At 45.4% G+C, this 24,566-nt stretch overlaps 1 protein-coding gene across 1 annotated transcript in view; it reads right to left on the bottom strand.

Moving 5' to 3' along the window:
• SOBP (sine oculis binding protein homolog) overlaps positions 1-24,566 on the bottom strand; it is a 167,169-nt gene that overhangs the window by 60,136 nt on the left and 82,467 nt on the right. The window contains exon 5 of the mRNA XM_080937831.1: positions 6,131-6,226. Within this exon, the coding sequence (XP_080793957.1) occupies positions 6,131-6,226 (96 nt within the window). The remainder of the gene's footprint in view (positions 1-6,130; positions 6,227-24,566) is intronic.

The raw sequence follows: 24,566 nt of genomic DNA, 5'->3' as shown, positions 1-24,566 counted from the left end.
CACCGAAACCAGAAAGATATAAAGGACCATAGGCAGGGTGGCATGTATGTGAGAGGGGACTAGGAGGATGCAGGGACTATGAAGTGTAAAGAGGAAGGGGGGCAACTGAGGAGGAGGAAGGGAACCAACACAGAGAGAGGAGAGATGAGGGACAGATAATATCAGTGTTGTCTGTGAGCCTCATACAATCACACCAGTTTACGTTTACTTAAAACTATACTCAGTGCAAATAAGTGCATGCACACACACACACATGCACACACACATGCACACACACACATACATACACATATGCACACACATACATACACATATGCACAAACATGCACACACACACACACACACACACGCCTTGAAAGAAGTTAAGCCACACATACATACACATATGCACAAACATGCACACACACATGCACACACATACACACACACACACACACACACACACACACACACACACACACACACGTGTTTAAGCCACTTGGGCTGACAACAGACTCCACAAAAACTAACTACAAGACTAACAAAGCCCCTGTACCAGGCACAAGAAACTGCCTTCTGAATGGTTGGGGTAATCCAGGTGACTCCCAAAACAATACACACTTTCAACATAGCCCCTAGCTGCCTCTCTAGAGTTTAGAGTAGGCTCAATTGCTGAAAACCTCCGTGCACAGGACTTGAACAGAAGCTACATCTGACTTGAAAGCCCCTTTCCTGTAGTCTAGCATTCATCGTTCTGGAAAACACTGTGCAAGGGGAGAAGGGAGGAATTACAGACAGTCCTACCCAGCTGCCACACCTATGACTCGTGACAGTGACCAGCATGGCGAGATATGTACAAAGGAGCAATAGGTAGCACTCACTTGCTGGTAACCAACAGCTGTCTGATTGGACGTAAGCCCCATTCAATGAGAGGGAAGCCAGACCTGGTTCTTTGGACTATGAGGTCACGAACCTTAGGAAAGAATCTACCTCCATTTTGCTAGAATGGCAGAATTCCTCACTAAAGTCTTAACTATATTTTAAATCTCATCCTTACACCCTCAGACAAATGCGGCTGCCAGCCTTCACCAAAGAAGCTTTTCTTTGCAGCAAATGGAGAGAGACCATTATGGGAAGCCACAACTAGACACAGTGCAAAGCCCAGTGGGGAGTGAGAAGCCCATCAGAGTTCCTGCATCCATGGCTCAGGGATTACTGAGGAAGAGGGGGGAAGAAAGACTGGAAGAGTCAGAACACCAAGACGTTCACAGTGAAAGGGGTTCTCCTAGAAACGGCTACACCAGCAGGATTGGAACAATGGTTATAGCAATGGACATTTTAATATGCGAGAAAGAAATTTTCAGTGTCCCACCCCTAGACAAAGAACCACAGGACACTAATGACTACTAGAAGGAATTAGCTTCTCCCAATGACAAACCTCCTTAGCGGTTGTCTAGAGTAGAGTGAAGGTGGTCAGCCCCGAAACCATATATGTATAAGTAAAAATAGAATAGCAGAACATGTGTGCATGCGTGTGTGTGTGTGTGTGTGTTTAAAGCAATAATAATAATAAAATAAAAAGAGGCTTTCAACTTGAGGGGAGCATGAGAGAGGTTGGAGGGGGTACCTGGGAAGGGTTAGAGGGAGAAATGGGAGGGGGAAGGCAATGTAATTATATGTCCATTAAAATGCGATCATCACCACAATGGGATATCAAGAGAAAAGGGACAAGTGAGCAAGATTAACCTCTAGCTGATGAGGGTTCAAGTTGGGGGAAAGCACGTGGGATATACATCATAACTTTTATATAATGTTGAACATTAGACATTTTCCATAGTAATTTTTAATCTATAGAAACACTAGGGATTTGCAAGTAAAACTCTTGAGACCCAGGCTCATGGGATGAGCCAGGTATGAGGTCTCCTCCACTGACCTGCCTATCTGCCGTCTCCGGGCTCTTCAGGTTCTCTGTGCTTGGCTGAGATGCTACACTGGATAGAGGGCACATAGTGTGCACTTTCCTACCCGCCTTCCTTCTGCTCCCTACACCCCCTCCCCTTACACACTCACTGCTATAATCAATATCCCTCCATAGAAATGCCTGGATCAGAAGCATCTTCCATTCAGCGCACTGGCTGCAGGAGGCAAGAATCTCATCCTCTCACAGCCAGGACAATAAGGGGGATCACAGCTGCATAGCTAATCTGTATCAACAACAGGAAGCTTAAATACACCACCAGTGTGTCCAGTTACAATCTCCTCTGAGGCTTTGCATATGAAGACGATAAACTCAGAGGCCAGGAGACAAAGCCTGGATCACTGTGATGCTATATGTATAGTAAGCCTTTGGATCCATGGGGCAAAACTCAACTTATTTACTCAAGAGCCCACCTACTTAATGGCGACCATGCTGGGTAGGACCAAGTGTACGCATTTATTCTATGCAGAGCCAGAATCATAGCCCAATCTGCTTCTCTAGTATGATGTGCAGATACTTGTGAGCCAAATGCTGCCGACAGTGGCATTTCTGAAGCTGGGGGATGACGTGTACACCCACATCTTATAAACCCACCTGCCTGCCTCCACAAAGAACTGAATCACAACAGTCAACCAAGCTCTTCCCTCCCCGCCATCTCTGCTCGCAAGACCACAACACTAAAATAGCCTTCATCTTCTCACTCTGCTGGCATTGTGAGTGACCAGAAAGAATTCTTCCTCATGCTATTTTTATTTTGCCTCCCAGCTGTGGGTTTCCTCCCTCCTCTCCTTCTTCACAATCCTCCCCCTACCAGCCAGAAGTAGCCATAGAGATTCAGACTCTGGGTGATGATTGGAAGCTGAAGCTAACTCTCCCCTGCACTTCCCTCTCAGGGCTTTCCTACACTCTAGCTTTCTAACCAATAATCCCCCTGCTGTGGGTGTGGGAGACAGAGAACCTGATCAGCCTGGTCTAATCAGTGAGTCACCAGGGACAGACACTGTCTCGAAACAAACAAGCACATAGGCATGTACACACTCACGCACACACATATGCACTCACGCATGCACGCACAAGTTGGGATTTGGACTCAGTTATCTTCATTCCCGCCTCCAAATCTTTCAGCAGTTTCTTCTAGTTGTAAGTCGTTTTTCTCCCCAGGCCCAATTTTATGTTCCACTTGTACAAGATTTGTGCCCAGCCAGTTTTTGAGAACTAACAAGAAACTGGCTAATGAGAAAATAGGAACTCAAAATATCCATAAGGATTCCCTCTCGCTGTAGCTCCTACAGTCCCACCTGCTGAAGGAGGATTTGATGAGGAGAGAGGAGAACCTTTGTAGTCCCAAGCTTATTTCTCCAGGGAGAACCTAAGTGATCACCAAGAGACCGGCAACGGAGCTGGAATCTGGTGCAAACACTGGTTGTCAATGGCCGGCCTGACGGCTTTCCCTTCTTAGTCTTGAATGCTATAGTGCTGTTAGTGTTGAGACTGACACAAATCCTGCACATTTGCTTGATTATATAACAAATTTCCCTCTTACACACACACACACACACACACACACACACACACACACACACACACACCTGTCTATGAAGAGCTAGGTGACCACACTGAACTGTGTGTGACTTATCCCATAGGACTTGTTTATGGAATCACTGGTCTTTATAGCCTCGAACTTTCAAAATTAATTTAGAAACCACTATGTTCCCACCAAAGAGAGACTCCTGGTCAGCAAGCTGAATATCTAAATACCCGGTCATGCGTATAGCACGTTAGTGTGAAGGCACACAGTTAGGGGTATAATGGAAAAATCAATATTCTACAGGATCTCTACAGTTGCACAGCACAATCGACCCCTCTGGCCAACACTTCCTTTGTTGGTGCCTTCTGATTACACGCACTTGTGTATACCAGGCATTGATTTTAACGTGCTTTCTTTCTTTCTTTCTTTTTTAAATAAATTACCCAATATCCCTGCCTCTTCCAAGAAGTGTGGTCAAGGGGAGGGGCGCAGAGACATTCAACCATCAATAATATAGTCAATATTCTGTCTACTTGGCCTTGACCCTTTTCTGTCAGTTCCTGTAGCCCAGGGGGACAAGCTTCCAGCTGTGTGCTTCCGGTCACCTGGGAACATCAAGACTTCTGCACCCCAGCTTTTCTCACCCTCCCAACTGGCTGCCACGGAAGATGCCAAAACCACCCTTAAGCTAAAAAGGCACTTTGGAGTAGAGTTTCCAATCCCCCTTGTCAGCTTCCTTAAAAATCTCCTCCAAGCTGTAGTAAGAAAACTCCAAAAGCACTCCAGTCTTAAGAACGAACAATTCTGTTGCAAGGAAGTACTCCTGTTCGGGCCCTTACAACAGCCAAGCACACTGCTTTTCTTACAGCTGGCTTTTTTTCTTTTTAACTTCTTCTTAGAGAGATAAGCTTACTTGTATTTTCTGTCTTCCTTGTCTTCTTTTTGATCTCACAAAAGTATGCTGTACAAAGTAAGGCATTTCTAACAGCAACTGCAGTGAAGATGGTACCAAACCTCTCAAAACTGCCATCCACTCAGTAGGACTGCAAGCTAAGGCAAGGAAAAGCATGAATGCCTTTTCTAAAGGGATCTGGAAACAGGTTCACATTTAAAAAAATTTTTTTTCTCCAGTATACTCTCAAGCATGTTTACTTTTCCAATACACATGGGAAAGCTTAGGATGGTATATTATCTTCACAATCTTTCTAAAAAGAAGTGAGCCACTCCTAAAAGCATTCTGTTGCCCAAACAGCACAAAGGGTCTCCTCCTCCAACCCCCAGGCACGGAAGACCACAGTTACCAAGACACCATTAAAAGCAACGTGAAAATACCCTGCCGAATATAAAATGCTACAGCAGACGTTTAAGAGCCCTCAAATAAAATATCAGGTGAGTTACATTTTTATGGGAACAACTGCATTTATAGGCAGTGGGTCTGCCTGCAGCGTGGTTGGTCAAGGGCACTGCACACACAGGCTGGGTGGCACTGTTGTGACCGTGCCCGCTGTGCTGCGTGAAGGGTTCTTGCTGTCCACATGCAGCAGCTGCTGCAGCTGGAATGAGTAAGGCCTGCATTGTGCACTCTCCTGCTCTCTGGCCACTTTGTGTTTAACAAACAGTTATTGTCAGAGCCAAACCCAAAGGCTGTTCCTCCTGGGAACTCCTGATGCAGAGACCCGGCAAAGCTCTAAATTTGGCCAAAAATCCAAACAGAAATTAAGCTACCTCAAATGTTAACGACTGACCATCTTCATCTTTCCCTGTTTTCATTTAGTTGGAGCAAATGTTTTTGCTTTAATGCAATTGAAAAGAAAAGAACATTTAGGGACAACACGCTAGAGCCTTCCCAAAGCTTCATTTTCAAAAGCAGCATTTGACTGGCCAAATAAATGACAATTCATTCTCTGTTTACTTTAGGTACACAGAAAATGCATTGCTGAGCACTCGTTTTCAAAAGCTAATCAAGAATGTTAGGTCCCAACAGATTCATTTAATAGAAATATAATAGGCATTCCTGCTTGCTTTTCATCTTGTCTCCCTGTAAATGCTAAAATGAACAGCAAATTAACCTTGTGTTGGAACGGAGCTTCGTCACAGCTGATGTCCCTCTCTCTACAGTAAACATCCCCCATCTTGTCACTACTTCTGCGCCTTCTGCAGGGGAGAGACATGGAGTTTGGCAAGGGAGTGGAGGAATACGTGAATTCTAAAGGGAGTGCTGTGTGTCTCTTTCCTATCAGAAGCGAACTCGGCCACCTTTGTCTGCTGCAAGAGCTCACATCTTGGGCGTAGGAGGAAGGGTGGGGTGGGGGTGGGGTTTTCTTCAAGCTCCATGTATCAAAGTTATATTTTTATCTTTACTAGCCATTCTCCCAGTGGCTGTTTCTAAAGTTCAATACAAAACAAGCTGATAAAGAAAGGGCCATTCAAGCTTTAAAATCAGATATAAAAGATTTGCAAACAACTTGAGATCTTATAATTAATATGCAGTGATATCAGAATTAGCACTTAGAACTCTATACAGAAAAAAATATAATATTTCATAAATTATGTAATCATGAACAAACCCTTGCAAAAAAAACAAAAAACTGTTTTCACTGTGCTAAAGTAACATTCTAGACTTGTCGGAAGTATGTTATTCTTACAAGTAGTTCGCAGTTACTCTTGAAGGCAAGCCTTGGAGTTTCCTTAGCATAGTGCTGCTGGGGGAAAGTTTCAGCACGTCCATCTTCATCTCTAGCCTGAAGGGAAATATAATGGCCTATTTAGGGACTTACAAATAATGGAAGGAAATAAAAAAAATAGCTAAAAGTATAACAGCTCAGATCATTAAACAAACGGGAATCCAGAAATAACAACATTATTAAGAAGTTTGTTTAAATACGCAGTATGCCTTTTAGGGATCAACATTTGAGACTTGTTTTTCTTTATACTGTTCAGTTTCAACATGCAAATTCATCGTGGTGCAACAGTTCAACAGGCACAAAGCAGATCCAAATCAAGTGGTTTTGGTGGGTGTCACCAACACTTGCATGTTGTAGTGACACAGATCCTCACATGGTCAGGAGTCTGTGACATACATACGTGTTTAAACGTTTTGGCATGCTTAAGCAATCTCTAGATAAAGCATTTTTAAGAAATTCTAATAGCAAGGCCATAAGAAAAGCAATTTGCATAGTTATATTTTGAACTGCAATATTATTAGAGATAAATTGATTCCCTCAGTTTTTAAATGAAGATCCGAAAGGATCAATGATCTCATAAGAACAATGATTCTTCTATTAAATGCAGTAAAAAAAAATAGACTTAATTAAGAAGCTGCATTAAAAGTTACTGGTTATTTTGAGCTACACTGTCGATTAAGAAAGCTACTGCTTCACAGAGGCATTCACATGATTCACCAGCAACACCCATTGAAGTTCCTAATTTCCATTGGTTTCTCATTTGGAGCTAGTGCAAGGGAGAGGTGGGTGAAAGGGGCGTGTCCAAAGCACACTCGTGAATCCATTCATCAGAGGGACTTTGCATCCTGCAGCTCTCAAGCCCTCTTAGCCCTAACTGCTCATGCTCCCTCTCTCTGTCTCTCTCTGTCTCTCTCTCCTATGTCTATCTCTCTCTCCCTCCCCCTCTCTCTCCCTCCCTCTATTACTATCTTGCTCTCTCTCTCTCTCCTGGCCTCCTGAAATCCACAGCTGAGCTTGCCTCCCTCACATATGGCTTGCATATAATTATGCATATTCCATCTTGCACTGCATTAAAATGATAAGCTCCTGGCTCCCTGCCAGCTGATTCTGAAAAGCCCCCAATGAAGTAGGAAGAAGGAGAGAAACACGGGGAGAACCGCACAGGAAGCAGCAGGTAGCTCTGTCTGCTGTCTCTTTAGATAAGATGTATGTCTGGCACCAAGGGAACAGCTGAGAACTACCTGTTGTGATCTATGGGTCGGAGGGGGAGGGGCAGCCAGCAGAGTCAGTGATACAGCAATGACAAAGTGAAACCTGCCCTGACAAGTGTCACTTAGAACTCCCCAGCTAAGCTGTAGGCTGTCAACCCACACGGACTCTGCACGTTTGAAAATTGCACCCCTTGTACCTAATCCAGGTGTCTGCTACTGGTCCTGAGGGCTCTAGGTGGAATCGAGAAAGGAAACGACATGTTCAGGAGTGGTTGGGTTATGACGAGTCTGCGTGCAAAGAGATTGCTCTGCTTGGGTCTCGTTTTTATATGTTTTTTATGAACATCCCTGTGATGTAGTACCTATTCCTTATACTGTTATCCCCTATCAAACCAGAGTAAAATTGAAATGTGTTCTAGGATGGGCCCTATGTGACAGAGAAAGAAGCAGGCATTGTGGCCTCTGGCTGGACAGCCAATGATGTCCTTGGCCACTGCAGCTGAACTCCTCTGCAGTGACATCACTATGTAGGATGGCAGAACTCAAAGGGGATCCATTTTAAACCCAACAGACAAGAGGCAAGAGACTGAGGGAGCTGGAAACAGGCTTTGAGATGCCAATGGGTGGCACCCGTATTAACTTCTTTAGAGCAAAATTCTAAGTCACTGTGTGAGGTGCAGACTCTTAAAGGAAGGAACCACATTCGTATCTAGACAGTAAACTAGACCCTATCATACACAACTTTCAAAAATACCACTTCAAGATATGTCTTGCTGGGTGGTGGGTTTATTATATTCCTGATGCGCTGTAATACATATGCTCAGAAGGACAATTTGCATATCGTTTACAAGGGCTACTATTTACATATGTATGTCTATATTCAATATATATGTATCTTGAGTATAAATATTCATAAGGTGGAATATGTTTATTATGCATGTACTATGTATACACATTCATACACACCAGATGCCTATGGATATTTTCAACTCAAGAGGCAGAAATACATTCATTCCACTTGCATGCAAGGTGCTCACAACACAGTGCTTTTTATGTGTTTAAAGGACAAAAAATGTCCCATTAGCTGAGATTCAAGGGTGCCTTGCAGGCCTCCTACCAAGCCGTTAGCATTAGGAGGCTTCATTAAACAGCAACAAAGAGAAAAGGGAGCACTGGGGACATTGGGAAATAAAGAGATGCCAGAAGCGTGTCCCTTTGTTGAGCCATTGGGTTCACCTACCCCAGATCTTTCAGATACTCAGGCTGACTCCAGAGTCCAAGAAATCCTGTCCTCCAGGAACTACTGAGATGACTCTCAGTAGACCAGGTATTTACAGCCAAGCCTAGAGACCTGAATTCAATCTCTGATGGTGGAAGGAGAGAATTGACTCCCAGGCTGTCTAGAAATGCACTGTGACCAGGTACCAGTGCACGTGTATGTATACACATACACATAAATAAATAAATAGATAAATAAATAAATAAAAACGAAAAGAAAAGAAAGTGTCTAGTAGACACGTGCTCTGCACAGAATGGAGAATACACAAAGCCAAGGAATATAGAGCCCTCATCCTACATCTGTGTGCACGTGTGCACTGATACACGCCTCTCACCATAGCAACCCTACCTGCATTCTGAAGCTTTAGAATAAAGTTTCAACTTTTTACTAAGTGGAATTAAGTGCATTCAACAAGGCAGTAACTCTCACCGTCTTGGGTGGGCTGTAGGCTGTTTGCTGCTTGTTAACAATATGGGCTCCTGGATCCTGCTCTCTACCTCTCCGTAGATGTAATTTAATTGGTCCAGTGTAGGGTTCAGAATGAAGCTTTTCATAAATTCATAAAAACAAAGCTGAATAGCAAAAAGCTCTCAGATAACAGCAGTGCACAAGCGAAGTCAAGAGCCACTGCTCTAAGGAGCATCCACAGGCGTCAAGGGGATGCTGAGCCGCTGTGTGGCACTCAGCAGCTGTGGTCCCAAGTGGGTCTTACTCTAAAGGGCTGAGAGGTCTGGGGACCAGCAAAACGTCCTGTTTGTTCATGGCTGCCTCCTGGTCTCTGATGTGCAAGTAGACTTGGAGAGTACTTCCTGGCAAACACCTTTCTACATCTCTCCTACCAAGACCAGTACTTCCATTTCTTTTCTTTCTTCACTTCTATCTCCCCAACAATTCTGTAGAGGGCAGGGCAGAGTTGGATCTTCAACCACAGTCTGGTAAACACTCGAAGAATGCACATGCTCACCAGTGCCTGGCATTTTGCAGGCAATGCCAGGCAGATTCCATGCAGCTCCACTAATCTTATATGTAGATTCATTTCAGGACATCATAAAATCTCACATATTGGGGCCTGTGCCTTATTCTATATCTGCTCTATTTGGGGTACCAGATTAAGACTTAATGGTGGGGCTGCATACAGAGGGAGTCAACTACCCCTAGAGATGAGGGTGTAGACTCCGAAAATTTTCCAGAACAGCGGGTCATCGTGATAACACAGAGCAGACAGACCTGCAGACAGTTTTATTTTTGTTCTTAAATTCCAGCCAACAATGTATGTCTAATTGACTGCTGGAGGCAGACCACCCCACTGGGGCCCAGAGGACAGTGCTAATGACTGACTTTGTTCTGGTGACAAATTCTGACAAGAAGGAGTGTGGAGACACTGGATAGTGGACTAATTCACTCCATGTGTTTTAATCCCAACCGTTTTATTCTGGCTAATGTGCTAGATATTTGTGCTACTAAAAAAGAAACATAGATGGGAAACCATTTTGTTGCATTCTACTATTAATGTGTAATGAGAAATGTGACTCTCAGGCCAAAGGTACATTTTGACTGTACTGTTCTGAGAAAGCTTCGCATTTTGCTACTTTAAAAAAAGAAAAGAAAAGAAAGTAAACATTTTTCACTAAAACTGTAAGATTTCCTCAAAGGCTTCTGTTTTTTAGTGTTTTTGGGTAGGGGTTAAAGATTTATTTTGGTTCTTAATTGTATGTGTGTGTGTGTGTGTCTCTGTGTGTGTGTGTCTGTGTGTGTGTGTGTGTGTCCCCTCATTCACAGTCTCACAGTGAGTACAGGTGACTATAGAAGCCAGAGGCCTCAGATTCCCCTAAAGCTGGGTTAGAAGAGTCTGTGAAAGGCTGCCCACATGGAATTAAAAGCAGCTGTGACCCACACGCACCCCTAGAATTAGAAGCAGCTGTGACCCGCTCCCCTACACACACACCTGGAGGTAAAAGCAGATGTGAACACACACACACACACACACACACACACACACCTGGAGTTACAAGTGTCTGTGAGCTCCACCCCACTTGCAGTTAGAAGTAGAATCAGCTGTGAACCACACACACACACACACACACACACACACACCTGGAGTTAGATGCAGTTGTGACACTCCCTCCACCCCCAACCACATACCTGGAGCTAGAAGCATTTCTCTCCCTGTCCCTCTCCCCCTCTCCCTTAGAGTTAGAAGAACACACACACACACACACTCTCTCTCTCTCACACACACATACACTCACACACACACATCTGGGTGCTGAAAATGAAACCCTGGTACTCGGCAAGAGCAGTAACTGCTGAGCTCATTCTCGATTCAAACTCAAGATCCTCCTGCCTCAGCCTTTCACCATGCTTGGCCCCATACATCTGTTTTCATGTTGCACCTAGTATTTAAGTAAACAGTAGAAGATGTAACTCTGCTAATGACATGACTCTACTCCCAGCCCTCTGCCTTAACCTATGCGTTCCCTTCTTGGGAATCACTTGCTTTAGCTTGAGTTACCTGAGTAACTAGTTTTCCAAGAACTTATTTTTTCCTCTGGGAAATGTCATGGTGCTGTTTATACTGAAGCAAAATCAGCATTCCTTTCTTCTGGACAACACCTTTAGAAAACATGGAACACTCTAGGAACAACTCCTTTTGCCTACTTCAAACAGCAGGAAAGGTCAACGTCCTTATGTAAGTAGAAAGACAACAAGCTTTGGAATTATACCTCCCCTGGTGGACCGGAGTGTAAAGACTTTTGTGTCACTGTGATGCCATTTACTTTGAAAACAAGAGAAGGCTTTCCCTGGAGTGAGAACCAGGAGGCAAGGGACTTGGAAAAGGTTTCAGTTCTTCCAGAGCACTTCTCTCTCTCTCTCTCTCTCTCTCTCTCTCTCTCTCTCTCTCTCTCTCTCTGTGTGTGTGTGTGTGTGTGTGTGTGTGTGTGTGACATCCACCATCCACATGTGGTGTTGGCACCAGACTTGGGAACTTCAAAAATGGAACATCTTGAGGTTCTGGGAATAGGTTTAGAGATGAGGCTTTACAAAGACATAAGGGGAACATTGACTTTGTATTTTATAACTTACATTTTGAACAAGAAGTAATAAGACTTCTTTTTCACACTTATAGTAAGCATTGGAGAACTCCCTTTGGAGAAGTTTTGTTTCCTTTTCTGGTGCACAGATATCAAGGACATGCAGAGGAACTAACAGCCATAGACTGCCTTCTTGAGGACCACAGATGCCTTTATGAACAAAAAGGTCAGCCAGTGCCTTTGCCCTGCAGGGGTACACCTAGGAGCTCTGCCCAGCCACTACTGCCCTTGGCTAGATAACATACGGAGGTCTCTGGAGTGGCTCCCTGCCCTCCCTGGAGCTATAGCTCAGCTGTTCTCATCTCTGAGGGATAATTCCTCCCAACTGGACGCCCAGATCCCCTCAACTGCTTTCTTGCCCTTTACCCTAATTTTCATAGGTAAAAATAGAAGCCATCTCTCCTTTCCCCTTCTGGAAAATTCTTATACACCATTGACCCTCCTCTGCAACCTCACCTTTAGGAAGCCATCTGGGAACTCATGTACCAAGTCCTAGCCTGAGCCCCGGGAACACAGGATTCATCGGGGTCCCTGTATGTACAGACTGTGTTCCGTCCAGCTGCAAGTCTCCAGGGTGTGGTCTAGCACCTCAGACACCGAGGGAATGAGCAGACCCCTGTCCAGTCCTGATCCCTGAGCACTGTCTCCCGACTCGCCTCCACTGCCTATTCCTTGTGGTTTCTGAACCCCCACCCCTCACTTAGACGGTGTGACTCAGCTCTGCAGCAGGCATCGAGCCCGACTTGGAGGGTGGCCAACAATCTTTTTGCCCCACTTTTCTCTCTTCGACTCCCCACTAGACTGAATGGCTGCTCTATTCTGATAAAGCCTCACCCAGGCCCCCATTCCTAAGTTAGTCTTGCCAGCTGGGTACCATCTTCCTTGTCTCTAATATCTCACCTTTTCCTGGTGTCCCAGGCCAGTCTGGGACACCTCATTTGAGCTCATCTTGAGGGCAGAGACCACACATCTATGAAGGCCTAGCATGTTTGTTATGAGACCCACCCTGTGTGCTGGTTGGATTCATGACAGCTTGACATAACGTCGTCTGAGAGGAGGGGGCTTCCATTGAGAAAAACGCCTTCATAAGACCAGGTTGTAGGCAAGTCTGTAGGCATTTTCTTAATTAGTGATTGAGGGGGGGAGGGCTCAGCCCACTGTGGGTGGAGTCATCCCTCAGCTCAGGGTATTGGGTTCTGTAAGAAAGCAGGCTCTGCAAGCCATGGGGAGCAAGCCGGTAAGCAGCTCTCTTCTGTGACCTCTGCATCAGCTCCTGCCTCCGGATTCCTGCCCTGTTTGAGTTCCTGTCCTGAATTCCCTCAGTGATGAACCACAGTGTGGAAGTATAAGCCAGATAAACCCTTTCCTACCCAAGTCGCTTTGATCATGATCTTCATGGCAGCAATAGTAACCCTATAAATATAGTTCAAATGGATTTATTAACCCCTGCTTGTGCTTCAAGTCAATATTTTGTTTTCCCTGCTCTGAATGGCCTCCCTGGTGGACAGCGATCTGTGCAGTTTGTTTGACTTGCATGTCTGCAAGCAGCTCTAACTGAGCCTCCCCTCTGGCACCAGACTCCCTTCACTGGACAGTTTCCCCATTCCTGGACATCAGTCCCCAGACATGGGAACCTTCTCTGTTCACCTTACCACTAACTTTTGCACCGGGGACCCCTCCTTCACCCCTTCTTTCGCTCGGTGAAGACATTCTACGGGATGCTCCTGGTGGGGCTGTTCTACTCGGTTCTTTCGACAAACTGTATTTAAACCCCCCATTTGAGCATCTAGGAGGAGAGGTCGCTTCCAGTGCAGCGCCTCCTAACTCCCCATGCTGCTGTCAGCAGTACGCGGGATCCCCGCATCCCATGACTCTCCAGGCTTCTCTGACAGTTCACACACTCTGACAGCTGAGGTGAGAAGTCTTATTTGCTGCAGTGAGTTTAAAAAAGAAAAAACTCCGTGTAAACCTTTATATCTATCATACATTTTTAATATCCCGTTTCGTGTCTTCAAAGAATAATGGTAACAGATAGGCAACATGAAGATAATGGGAACTGAGTCGTGTTTATGGTTTCCAAAAGCATCTTAAAGACATCCGTTTAGAACTGCTCTGAGCTACACAAGCACCCGGCTACCTGGTGCCCGATGAATGGCTGCCCTCCTAGGGGGCCCTAAAGGGTTGCACCGCAGTTAGAGAAACCAAGTCCACGGTATCCTGAAACATGGCTGCTGAATACACTGAAGACATCTCCATCGCCCCAACAATGTGCTGCGGAATCGTTAGAGTGGCCTCTAAGTGTTCCAGGAAACCTCTGTTTTTATCTTTTTATTTTTTTAAATCCTTTTTTTTTTTTTTTTTTTTGTTGGGCAGGGGAGCCTTTTGCATTTGTCTTTGCTGCTCGTTGTCAAACCACATAAATGTCTTTGTTCACAGTGTCCACAGGTGAGCCCGGGTTCTTCCTGTGATTCTCTATTACTAGGGCACCACCACCAAACCCCAGCAGCTTCTGATTATCCCAGGACCTTAATCCACTTTGGATTATCCCAGCTCCTTGATTGCTTCCCCTTCCCCCTCCCCTGCCCACCGCCTGCCTTTTGGCTTTTTCTGCTATTCATTTGCATCTATTACCCAGGGACCTGTGAGAGAGAAACAAAAGGCTGGCAAGCAGGAAGGCTTCTACTTTGCTACCGGTTGGCACCCACAAAATGCTTAAATAATTGGCCTCATGGAGACACTGTGGTTAGTCCTTTTATTCCTGTTCTCTGAAATCGCTGGGCAGAAGGGGGCTGGGCACGTATCTCTCTGTGCAGACCTCACGATGGACGCTAGAACTCAGAGGGAATATCAAACAGGCAAGGGCTGCTGGGAGAACCCAGGATCCACCGGCAAGGCCCAAGAAGGATGCAGGCATTATAGAGGGGTGTCATTATCTCCAAGACATCTCGTCCAGAAACATCGTGGCCCCAAATGGCATTTAAGACACTGTCTTGGGTATTAATGCAGATCCCTACAGCTCTTCTGTATACATCATTCTCCATATCACTGTTCTCTATTTATTAACAGATTTAATACAGGACTTAACCACCGCACAAAAGAAAACCCTAGCGATACCTAATGTTATCTCTAGTTTATGTATGAGGAAACTGAGGCAGAGAGACATGACGTAACGTGTGAATTGATACAGATAATGAATAGTAGAACTAGAATTCTCTCTCAGTCTGGCTCTCGAATCTAATGTCATAGACCCCTTCTGTGTTGTCAGCTAAGGAAGTCCCTGTATTATAAATTGTGAAAACTGGTGTCACTAAATTGTGTATATGTACATGTGTATGTGTGTGTTTAGGAAACGGGGTGTTCGATATAATGGAAATTAAGGGTCAGAGTCTGCAAAGGACTCAGGAAAAGAGAGGTGAGACAGCCTGTCAGCAGGTCTCTGCACGGCCTAAGAGAGAAGGGACTTCAAATTTTATAAAACTAATCTTTAAAGCAACTTCTTGACGCTCCTTTGAATAATCATTAATTACAGCACCCAGGTCCCTCAACAGCAGAAGAGACACATCTGTGGCAGTCTCTCAACTCTTCAGACTCTTTCAGAATTTCCTTTTCAGGTTTTTAAAAGCATTACCAGCACTAGGCTAGCCCAGATTTTTAATCGTGCAGGTCTTGCTGAGCTGACCACAAGGGGCACACGGTGTCCCTCACTCATTCCCGGCACACTGGTTAGCAAGCACAGTTGTGGCTGTGATCTGGGTTAGGACGAGTCAGTTTATCAAGATATAGGTTACTCGTGGATAAAGACAAGTAGAGACTGAGCACCTTGTTGGGATTCTGTAAACTCCACTCCACAGTGACCTGGCAACAGCCAGATATGCTCCACCCACAGAGACCTGGCAACATCCAGATATGCTCCACCCACAGTTACCTGGCAACATCCAGATATGCTCCACCCACAGTTACCTGGCAACAGCCAGATATGCTCCACCCACAGTTACCTGGCAACAGCCAGATATGCTCCACCCACAGTGACCTGGCAACAGCCAGATATGCTCCACCCACAGTTACCTGGCAACAGCCAGATATGCTCCACCCACAGTTACCTGGCAACAGCCAGATATGCTCCACCCACAGTTACCTGGCAACAGCCAGATATGCTCCACCCACAGTTACCTGGCAACATCCAGATATGCTCCACCCACAGTTACCTGGCACTCTCTCTCTTTTGCTCCTCCCTTGCTCTTGCTCTCTTCCTCCCCATTCCCCCCCCATATGCTCATGGCCGGCCTCTACTCTACTCCTCTCTCTCCTCTTCTCTCTGCCCCTACTACCCTCTTAGCTTCCCTCCCCATGCCCTAAATAAACTCTATTCTATATTATGCCATCATGTGTCTGGTTCCTCAGGGGGAAGAGAAGCTTCAACATGGGTCTGCCAGAGGTCTCCCCCTTCCCCCCCCCCGTACCTCACCACATCTCGATAAAACATATCCCTCCCCCCCACACACACACTCTCTTTATCTTTTTACTAACATACCTGATCTTGCCTTGATGAGAAATAAACTTGGTTTATTGTGATCATTCATGGATGTATGGCTGTGATTCAGAGAGCCAAAGGCCAAGTGCCAGCCTCCACTCAATCCACATTACCCTCCCCCATCGGAGACAGAGCTATGCAGGCTGAAGCAAGCTGACAGCTAATTAGCCCAGTTGATGGGCGAGCAATGCAAGAGGCTGAGATTGTGATTCCAGGCAGGATTGCTCTGGGTCACATTTACAGAACACAGCCCTTATGGTAGAGTTCCTGGCGAAAGGAGCAATGGGCACTGGGAAACATGTGAGAGGTTTGGTAAGCCAGTGCCCATGACTTTACAACTCAGAAGGCATGCCTGGTGAGGGGTGGTCACGGGAGAGTCATGAAATGAAATGGAGGTCTCCTCAAGTTCATTTCTAATTCCGAGGTCCATTCTGGACTTGTAGAAATACTTGTCAAAAGCGTGATGTGACAACCATTGCTGGCGATGATGTCTTAGTCCTCCCAACGGAACCAAAGGCACTCCACCAGTGGGTCTGATAGGATGCTCTTTCCATGTAACAGCCAACAACGAAGGCTTGCAGCAGCTTGTGTTGGCCATCACAATCTTCTCTGGGTTGTTGCTCTCCTGCAAGCTTCCACCTTGATACCATTTCCCCACCATAGTGGGTTGGCCTAATGATGCTTGTATTCTAAGGCAATTTTGGGTCCCCAAGACTGGTTGCCCCAGAGATAAGAGAATCTCTGTGAAGAAGCTCAGTGAACCTGCCCCCAAGTTATTTCTGATTGGCAAATAAAGATGCCAACAGCCAATAGCTTGGCAGAAGACAAATAGGTGTGGGATTTAGGTTTTACAGACTTGGGGGAAGGAGAAGCCTTCATTGGTTAGGAGTAAAGAAATCATGGCCCCGTGGGCTGGCCAATTGGAGTTAAGAGCAGCCCAGATGAAACTTAGTAACTAGCAAGTAATGATTTATTTGGGGTTATCAATAGGAAGGTAGATTCTAATAGCATGGAGGCTAGGTATCTGCCCAGCTCCTGTGCTGTTTAAAGCTTATTAAAAATATAAAAGCTGCGTGTGTGTGATTTTTATCCAGGAACTCAATTGCCAAAGGTGCAATAAAAACCCCAAGCCAGGATTAAAGTAATTTATACAATACTTTACCACCTCAGCTCTTGTCTGTTCTCTGCCTATGGCCCTATATTGGAACTTTTGTTCTGTGGCTGGGCCATCCCCTTGTAGATGTGGCCTTGATCCTGACATTTTGGGCCTCACTGCCTTACCTTGATCACTGCTCTAGCATTGGGAAATCCTATTAATTATGCCACAAAATACCATTTCTCTTAAAAATATAATTTATTTAGGACGAAACATACTGAGTATCATATACTGCTCGTAAAAACTTTCAACCAGCTTAACAACAAAGATAAAGCCCAGTTCTAGAGTAAATCTCTGCTTTTGCTGTGCATTGTGCACATAAATGCTCCGAGTACCACGGAGGGATACAGTGATTTATGCCAGTGGATGCAGGAAAATGAGAAAGATGGGATGGCCCATCCATTGGCTTTGCCCCCTGGGTCTTTCAGAGTGCAACATCCGGATGTCATTCTGAACATTCCGGTCTTCCTGACAGCTTCAATTATGATCCTGTGCCACTTGACCTGTTAACGGAGATGTCGTCATGCTTAAAGAAGAAAAACTGCCGACATTACCATTCCCATTCTCGGGGCCAGGCACCCCATCGGAGAGGCAGTTGTAAAGATGGCGGCAAAGGGGCGTCATAAATAACAACCTCTGATAAAATGATAGTCTCTGGAGTCTGCATCTTAAGTTCCAGCCACTCTGCAGATGATGAATGGAGGTAATAAAAGTTGGGACTGTGGCACATTTAAGTAGGAGAGAATCATTTACACAGACTTTGACTGGGGCTTATAGAAGGCCCCCACTGAAGCCCCCAGCTGATTAGCAAGCCAGGGCCTATTCTCAGATAGCAGCTTAAGTATTTCTTGCTTCATTTTGTTTTTGTTAATAATGATAATAGCAATAGTAATAATAATAATTTTACTTCAAGGATGTACATTTTGTGATTAAGGCCTAAGTGAAGGAAGGTAAAATATTGCTTGGGTTTCCACATCCCTTCTTGGCATAAACTGAGAATAACAAAGTATGCTTTCACCCTGCAAATAACCAGCCTACTGCCTCAAAACTATTACAGGTCTCAGGACCCTACTATTTCAACTGCCCACAAGCCGGTTAGGTGCCATGCACTAGAAAGAGGCTCCAAAGCCTGGAGCCCACTGGGGAGCCACCACCTCCACCTCAGTGACCAGACACAAAGGATGAAAACTCAACATACTAGTTGCTTTGACAATAGTAATATTTTGCTGTCGTTTTGTGTCAGGGAGTATGCCGAGCACCTATGGACTTCAGTGCATTAAAACTGTAACGCCCCCACTTCCGTGTTGCCTGTGAGGAAACTGACCGGACTTCTCTAAGGCCCAAGTGCTTCAGAAGGTGAAGCTGGTTCTAAGCTGTGTTGGGTTGACAGGCACAGGCTTCTGACTCCAGACCAGTACAGACAGCAGCGGGTGCCTGGTGACAATGAGCAACAGAAACTACATGTAGAACTAGAAAGAAGGCAGAGATGTCATGGATGCCTGTGTCCCCGTGGGTCCTTGTGAGAGGGGACATCTTGCTGCTGGTATTTCCTGTTCATGCTGAAGATCTGATGGTGCCTGGCACAGCTCGAACAGAGAATGATAGGGAACCAGCACCTACCCAGAGTCTAAAGACAAGTGCAAGGCTGGAAGTGTACAGCCTCTGCAGGTGCTTTGCACTTGAGGATTGGGACACAGATGGGAGGAAAGAGAGAGCGGGGCTACAGGTGTGGTGCCAGGTACAATCAACCCTTTATAGACATGGAACAGAAGATGCCCTGAAGTTGACAGATAGCTGAAGTTGGAGACAGAAACCTGCAGTGCCCTCTCTCTCTGATTTGTCTGCACGTCCCACAAATGGATCATTGCAGGATTTAAAGGCAGGCTTACATACGTGTTCTCTCTAGAGAGAGTAAGGCATACTTTCGAAGGCACTACCCTCCAGAGTGTGAGTAAACCCCTTCCTGTGACTCTTGGCTAATTGTAAAGCAGAAAAACTGCTATGGTTTGATTTGGAAATTAGTAAAAGAGGACGAAGGGTTAGTGCTTGATAAAAATCATTACTAATATGAGTCTTCCCTTACTCACAAAAGCAAGTAGAATTTCCATGCAACCAAGTGTCCTAGCACAATTCTTTCCCAAGATTCATGGAATAGGAGACCTTGTCTTTGAATCATAAGAATGTTTTGGATGGCCCTATAAACTGTAACATGCACTATATTGTATTTATACAGAATCACTGGCTGTGACTAAGCAGAAGGCAGGCAGCATTGGCAAGGGTGCTGTGATGAATTGTATATGCTTGGCCCAGGGAGGGACACTACTAGGGACACTTGTTGGAGTAGGTATATCTTTTTGGGTGTGGGTTTTAAGACCCTCAACCTAGCTGCCTGAAAGCCAGTATTGTGCTAGCAGCCTTCGGATGAAGATGTAGAACTCTCAGCTCCTCCTGCTCCATGCCTGACTGGATGCTGCCATGCTCCTGCCTTGATGATAATGGACTGAACCTCTGAACCTGTAAACCAGCCCCAATTAAATGTTGTCATTTTTAAGAGTTGCCTTGGTCATGGTATCTGCTCACAGTAGTAAAACCCTAAGACAGGTGCTTACGCCTCTCACTTCTACCCATTCATCCATTTTGCTCATCATTATTGAGCACTGACTGTGACAGGCCATCAGTAGCAGATAACTAGGTAAGTAAACGCCTAAATTAAACTGCATTTGGCTCACACATTCAACACATTTTCACTTTTTAAGTTCAGTCATCCAATGATAATAAATCAAAGATCCCTTGCCAAATGTTTACCCATATACAACAAAAGAGCACATCTATCTCATTTAAAAATTAGATTTTTGAAATTATTATAATTTCCTAAAGGCATATTAAGGCAACCGACCAAAGGCCAAGGAAAGAAGACATTCTCATAGGCACCACTGTGATCAAGTTGGAAGCAAGAAAAAATGAGGGCAAATTCCTTAGAGGCAAGCACACCGTGCCTGACAAAGATAGCCAGTCTTGATTGTCAGTTTGACTGGACCAAGAACTATCTCAAGCTCAGTGAGGTCTCAATCAATGAAGTTGTTTAGGACTAATTGAGGTAGGGAGACCCATCCTGGATATGAGAGTGGCCATTGTGGGCTACCAATCCCAAGAATAAAAAAGGAAAATAGAGAAGCCAGCTTAGTGCCTACATCTGTTTACCTGTGAGTGTCTCCTGTCAAGCTTTCCCCCTGATGGACTTGACCTCCTCAGACAATGAGTCAAACTTCCCAGAAGCAGCACCAGGTGTTCTACACAGTATCAGGAAGTAACTTTGTTGGGACATTAGCATAGAGTGTGAATTGAAGATGCTTACTTGACATCAACCACAGGAAGGGTGGAGGCAAGAACCCAAATACCCGTATAATGGGAGAATAACCTCTGTGTCAGAGATCCATTAAATGGTTAAGTGAGACAGTTCTTCATCCTTTGCATGCCCTAGAGTAAGTACCCAATTAATGACAGTGACTTAAATGTCCCAAACCAGTCTTTTGTTCTAGAGAGGAAAAGGTCCACTGGCGGGAAGTACGAGGATTCGCTGTCTTTTGAATTCGCTGAAATTTTGAATAAAATTTAAGTTGTGTGCAGCTAAAAGAGTATGAGGAACAAACACAGGCGGTGCCCATGAGGAGCCACTGGCAAAGAGTCAAGAGGGTCTGCAAATGTGTACACACGCACTAATCAGGATTCTAACCGTCCACACCATGTGGCTGTAGTTTACATGGAGAAGCCACTGCTAGCCCCTTTGCCCATTTTGCTCCTACACAGGTGTCTTTTCTTCCCTTTTCTCCCTTTTGGTAATTTTGTTTAAGTTGACCTTTATAAAAAATAATTTTTTTTACTTAATTACAGTGTGTGTATGTGTGTGTGAGAGAGTGTGTGTGTTTGAGCACATGTGTGCTTTGTGTGTGTGTGTGTAGACCACTATGTACACATGAGAGTACATGGGCCACATCTTGTGTGAGGAAGTCAGAGGACAACTCATTGGCTATTTTCTCCTCCCACCATGTGAGTTCTAGGGATCAAGCTTGGTGGCAAGTTCCTGTATCCACTGAGCCCGTTCAATGGCTGCCCTCCTCCTTTCACCTCTTCTTAGTGTTTCTTGTGTATCGTCTCTACCAACATACAACACCCCTGTCCCTCAGACAGCTCCCACCAGCCCAGGACTCAGGAGTACTGCTCCCTGTCGGTCAAATTCCACAGCCTTCACACGTCTGCCAAAGAACTCAGCCAGATTTCTATAGTGTCTTTGTGATTATCCATCACGCCATCGTCTCTATTCCGTGTTTCCTATGTATAATATCACCCTGTGTAAACACTGCTCCTAACTCAACCACAGAGTGTGTCCTTATCCTTGCTGTGTGTGACGGCAGGTATGCATCATAGCTACCGAAGTGGGCGCACATATTGTGACTCATGTACCCTTCTCATCAGCGGACACCCCGGAACAGGGAAAGCAAAGGAGATTGTTCAAACTACCTGACATTTGACTCACCATTTTGGAGAATGTATGTAAATTAGCAGAATTTCTGCTTAAACTAGAGCAGAAGTATCAACCCCCCACCCCAGGCCTTCACTGGGTCTTTATTTAGCTTAGAACTCAACTCAAACTTAGTCTTCGGAGTTGGCGAGTTCTACATATCATAGATCTGAGGATAACTTATGGGAGTCAGTTCTCTCCTTCTACCATGTGGGTCCTGGGATCAAACCCAGGTTGTTGGGTTTGGCAGCAAGCTCCTCTACCCACTAAACCATCTCAATGGCCTCTGGGTATTTTTTTTATTAATTTATTCATCCATTTACTTATTTGTAATGTGCTCACATTTCCAACACACCCTTTTTTCCCTTATAATCTCATTCATTGGTAACTGAACCCTAAGAAAGAGATGAAAGGACTCAGCATAACCCATCGTGGTAATTTCTCCTTCATAAACGGAAAACCACTCCCCTAGTCCTCTGGGCAACCTGAAAAGCTTCCTTTTATTTTGCTGATTGATTTCATCTCAAAGTAAAATCTCTTCCTGTACCAGATGTCTTGATTTCCAGCTCGCCCCGCCATTTCTCCCTGCCACAGGAAGTTTCTATGAAAGCACCACCCAGAGCTTCTGCCCATTCGCTTCTTAATGTTACACCCCTCCCTCCCTCTCTCCCTCCCTCCTTCCCTCCCTCCTAGGTGTTAGGATCTGATATCTGCAAAGATATAATCAAAATGAAACTGTATTAGTTTAGATTAGCATCTCTGGCAGCACTTCCTCTAGATGATGCAGACAAGGCCACAGCTATCACGTCTGCCTCATTTCAGTAGAAATGAAAAATGACATCGTTGATGGAGAAGACTCCACAGAGACCGGGGTAGGGATGTGGCTGGTCCCTCTGATCACCAAGTGCTCTCTTTCCCATCAGATGGCTGACAGGTGTGTAATCAAGCTCCTCAGTCACAGTTTGTGTTAAATGAAAGAGAATTGAACTCCGGCGTGACTGTCACCACCCTTGCAAAGGGATGCTGTGTCATCCATAATACAGCGACACTCCGATTGGGCTTTTCCTTGGCCAGAAATACAGCCTGAGACTTCAAGGAGCCCCTTCTACACTATTATTAATTCTATTAATTTCGAGGCATTCTCTTCCCTTTGACCCATGGTTTAAATTGGAGATGGCAACCAGGTACCACGCATGCTCAGTTCTGTTTCCCAGGCAATCCAACAGCATCCTCATCATGCCTTGTGGTTATAACAGCTCATTCAACCAGGTGTGGGTAGCACGTGCCAGCTTGCCCTGACTGACAAAGCCAGAGGGTGGCTACCCTGCTACAACTCAGCCTGAGCACGTTGTCTTCCTGTCTCATGGAGTACCCACTGCCACCGCTACGTCTCTGCCCAGCTGTCCTTCCACATGCACAGGGCAGGGTCTGCACTAGTCTCTTTCCTCTGGTGTGACCATGACCTTCCACTAGACAAAAATAAGGATAACACGCAAGGCTGAAACCCAAAAGCCGTCATTTCAAGCAAGGGGATTTCCCAGACCGGCTTATTGGTAATAGGTCAGGAAGTATCCTCAATGACAGTGACTCGTTTAGAATTCCTGAAAAACACAAACACAACCCTCCCTTTCTATTGGCCAAAAGGGAGGAAAGGAAGCTGCAAGAAACTTGAAGTCAGTGCATCAAATGGAGACACATGAATCCATTCTAAGAGCACCGTTGTAAACCTGACGTGGATATTCAGCACATGTAGACACACCCTGTGCCGGGCCTGTGGGTGGGGAGCCCTCCATCCTATGCTGGTGGCTGAATTAAAGGAAAGTTAACAAACAAACAGTGCAGGTGAGCATTAACTTCCCAATAAAGTCAGATAGGTTGTGATGCCTTAGGCAGTAAACGTCCAAGTGAAGCTCTCTACGCAGGACTAGTTAGGATAGAAGGTAGAAAGCTCCGCAGCACGGCCATGGAATACAACCCAAAACTCCTCTGTGTCTTCACCCCGAAATCATGCTTAATGCAAAGGATGTCCAGCTGAGAGACGCTTCCCGAAGGTCAGAGCAGTGTTACTTTCCTGTAGGAATGTTGGTTGGTGCTCTGTGCCTTTGGGGAAATAAAACGGTGTGTGGGAGGAAGAAAGGGCACGTAACCGGCTTTCCCCTCCTGTCTTGTCCCCTCCGAGATGGACGAGCTGTTACGCACAGTTAGCCTCATTAGTGTAATTACTAATCACGTCCTCGGTTCTTCTTCCTGGAAGTTCATCTGGGATTCCCTGTTTGCCTTAACAATGGCTGGCAGAGCCGGCCAACGCTGAGGGAGAAGGTAGGCACTGGACTGCAGGATGGGATGTAGAGACAGGGTCAAAAGAGGAAGAGCTGAGTGCCGGGCTCTTCTCTCCAGGTGTGGTGAGCCCGGGGCTGTATTCCGTCTCTTCTCCACTCACTCTGGGCTCCTGGCAACTTTGGCAGTGGCATCTCAAGTGCAAAGCACACTGCGCAGCCCATATGGTTGAAAGAACCTGTCGGACTGAATACATACTGCACTCCATACGCATTGTGTTTTAGCTCCGGGCCCAGGCGTGCTGAAAACACTTGCAAATTGGGAAACCTTCT

The sequence above is a fragment of the Micromys minutus genome (assembly GCF_963924665.1).
Source record: "Micromys minutus genome assembly, chromosome: 25".
NCBI classification, from domain to species: Eukaryota; Metazoa; Chordata; class Mammalia; order Rodentia; family Muridae; genus Micromys; species Micromys minutus.
Note: the sequence above shows the minus strand (reverse complement) of the source record. Positions and strands in the feature narration are given on the sequence as shown.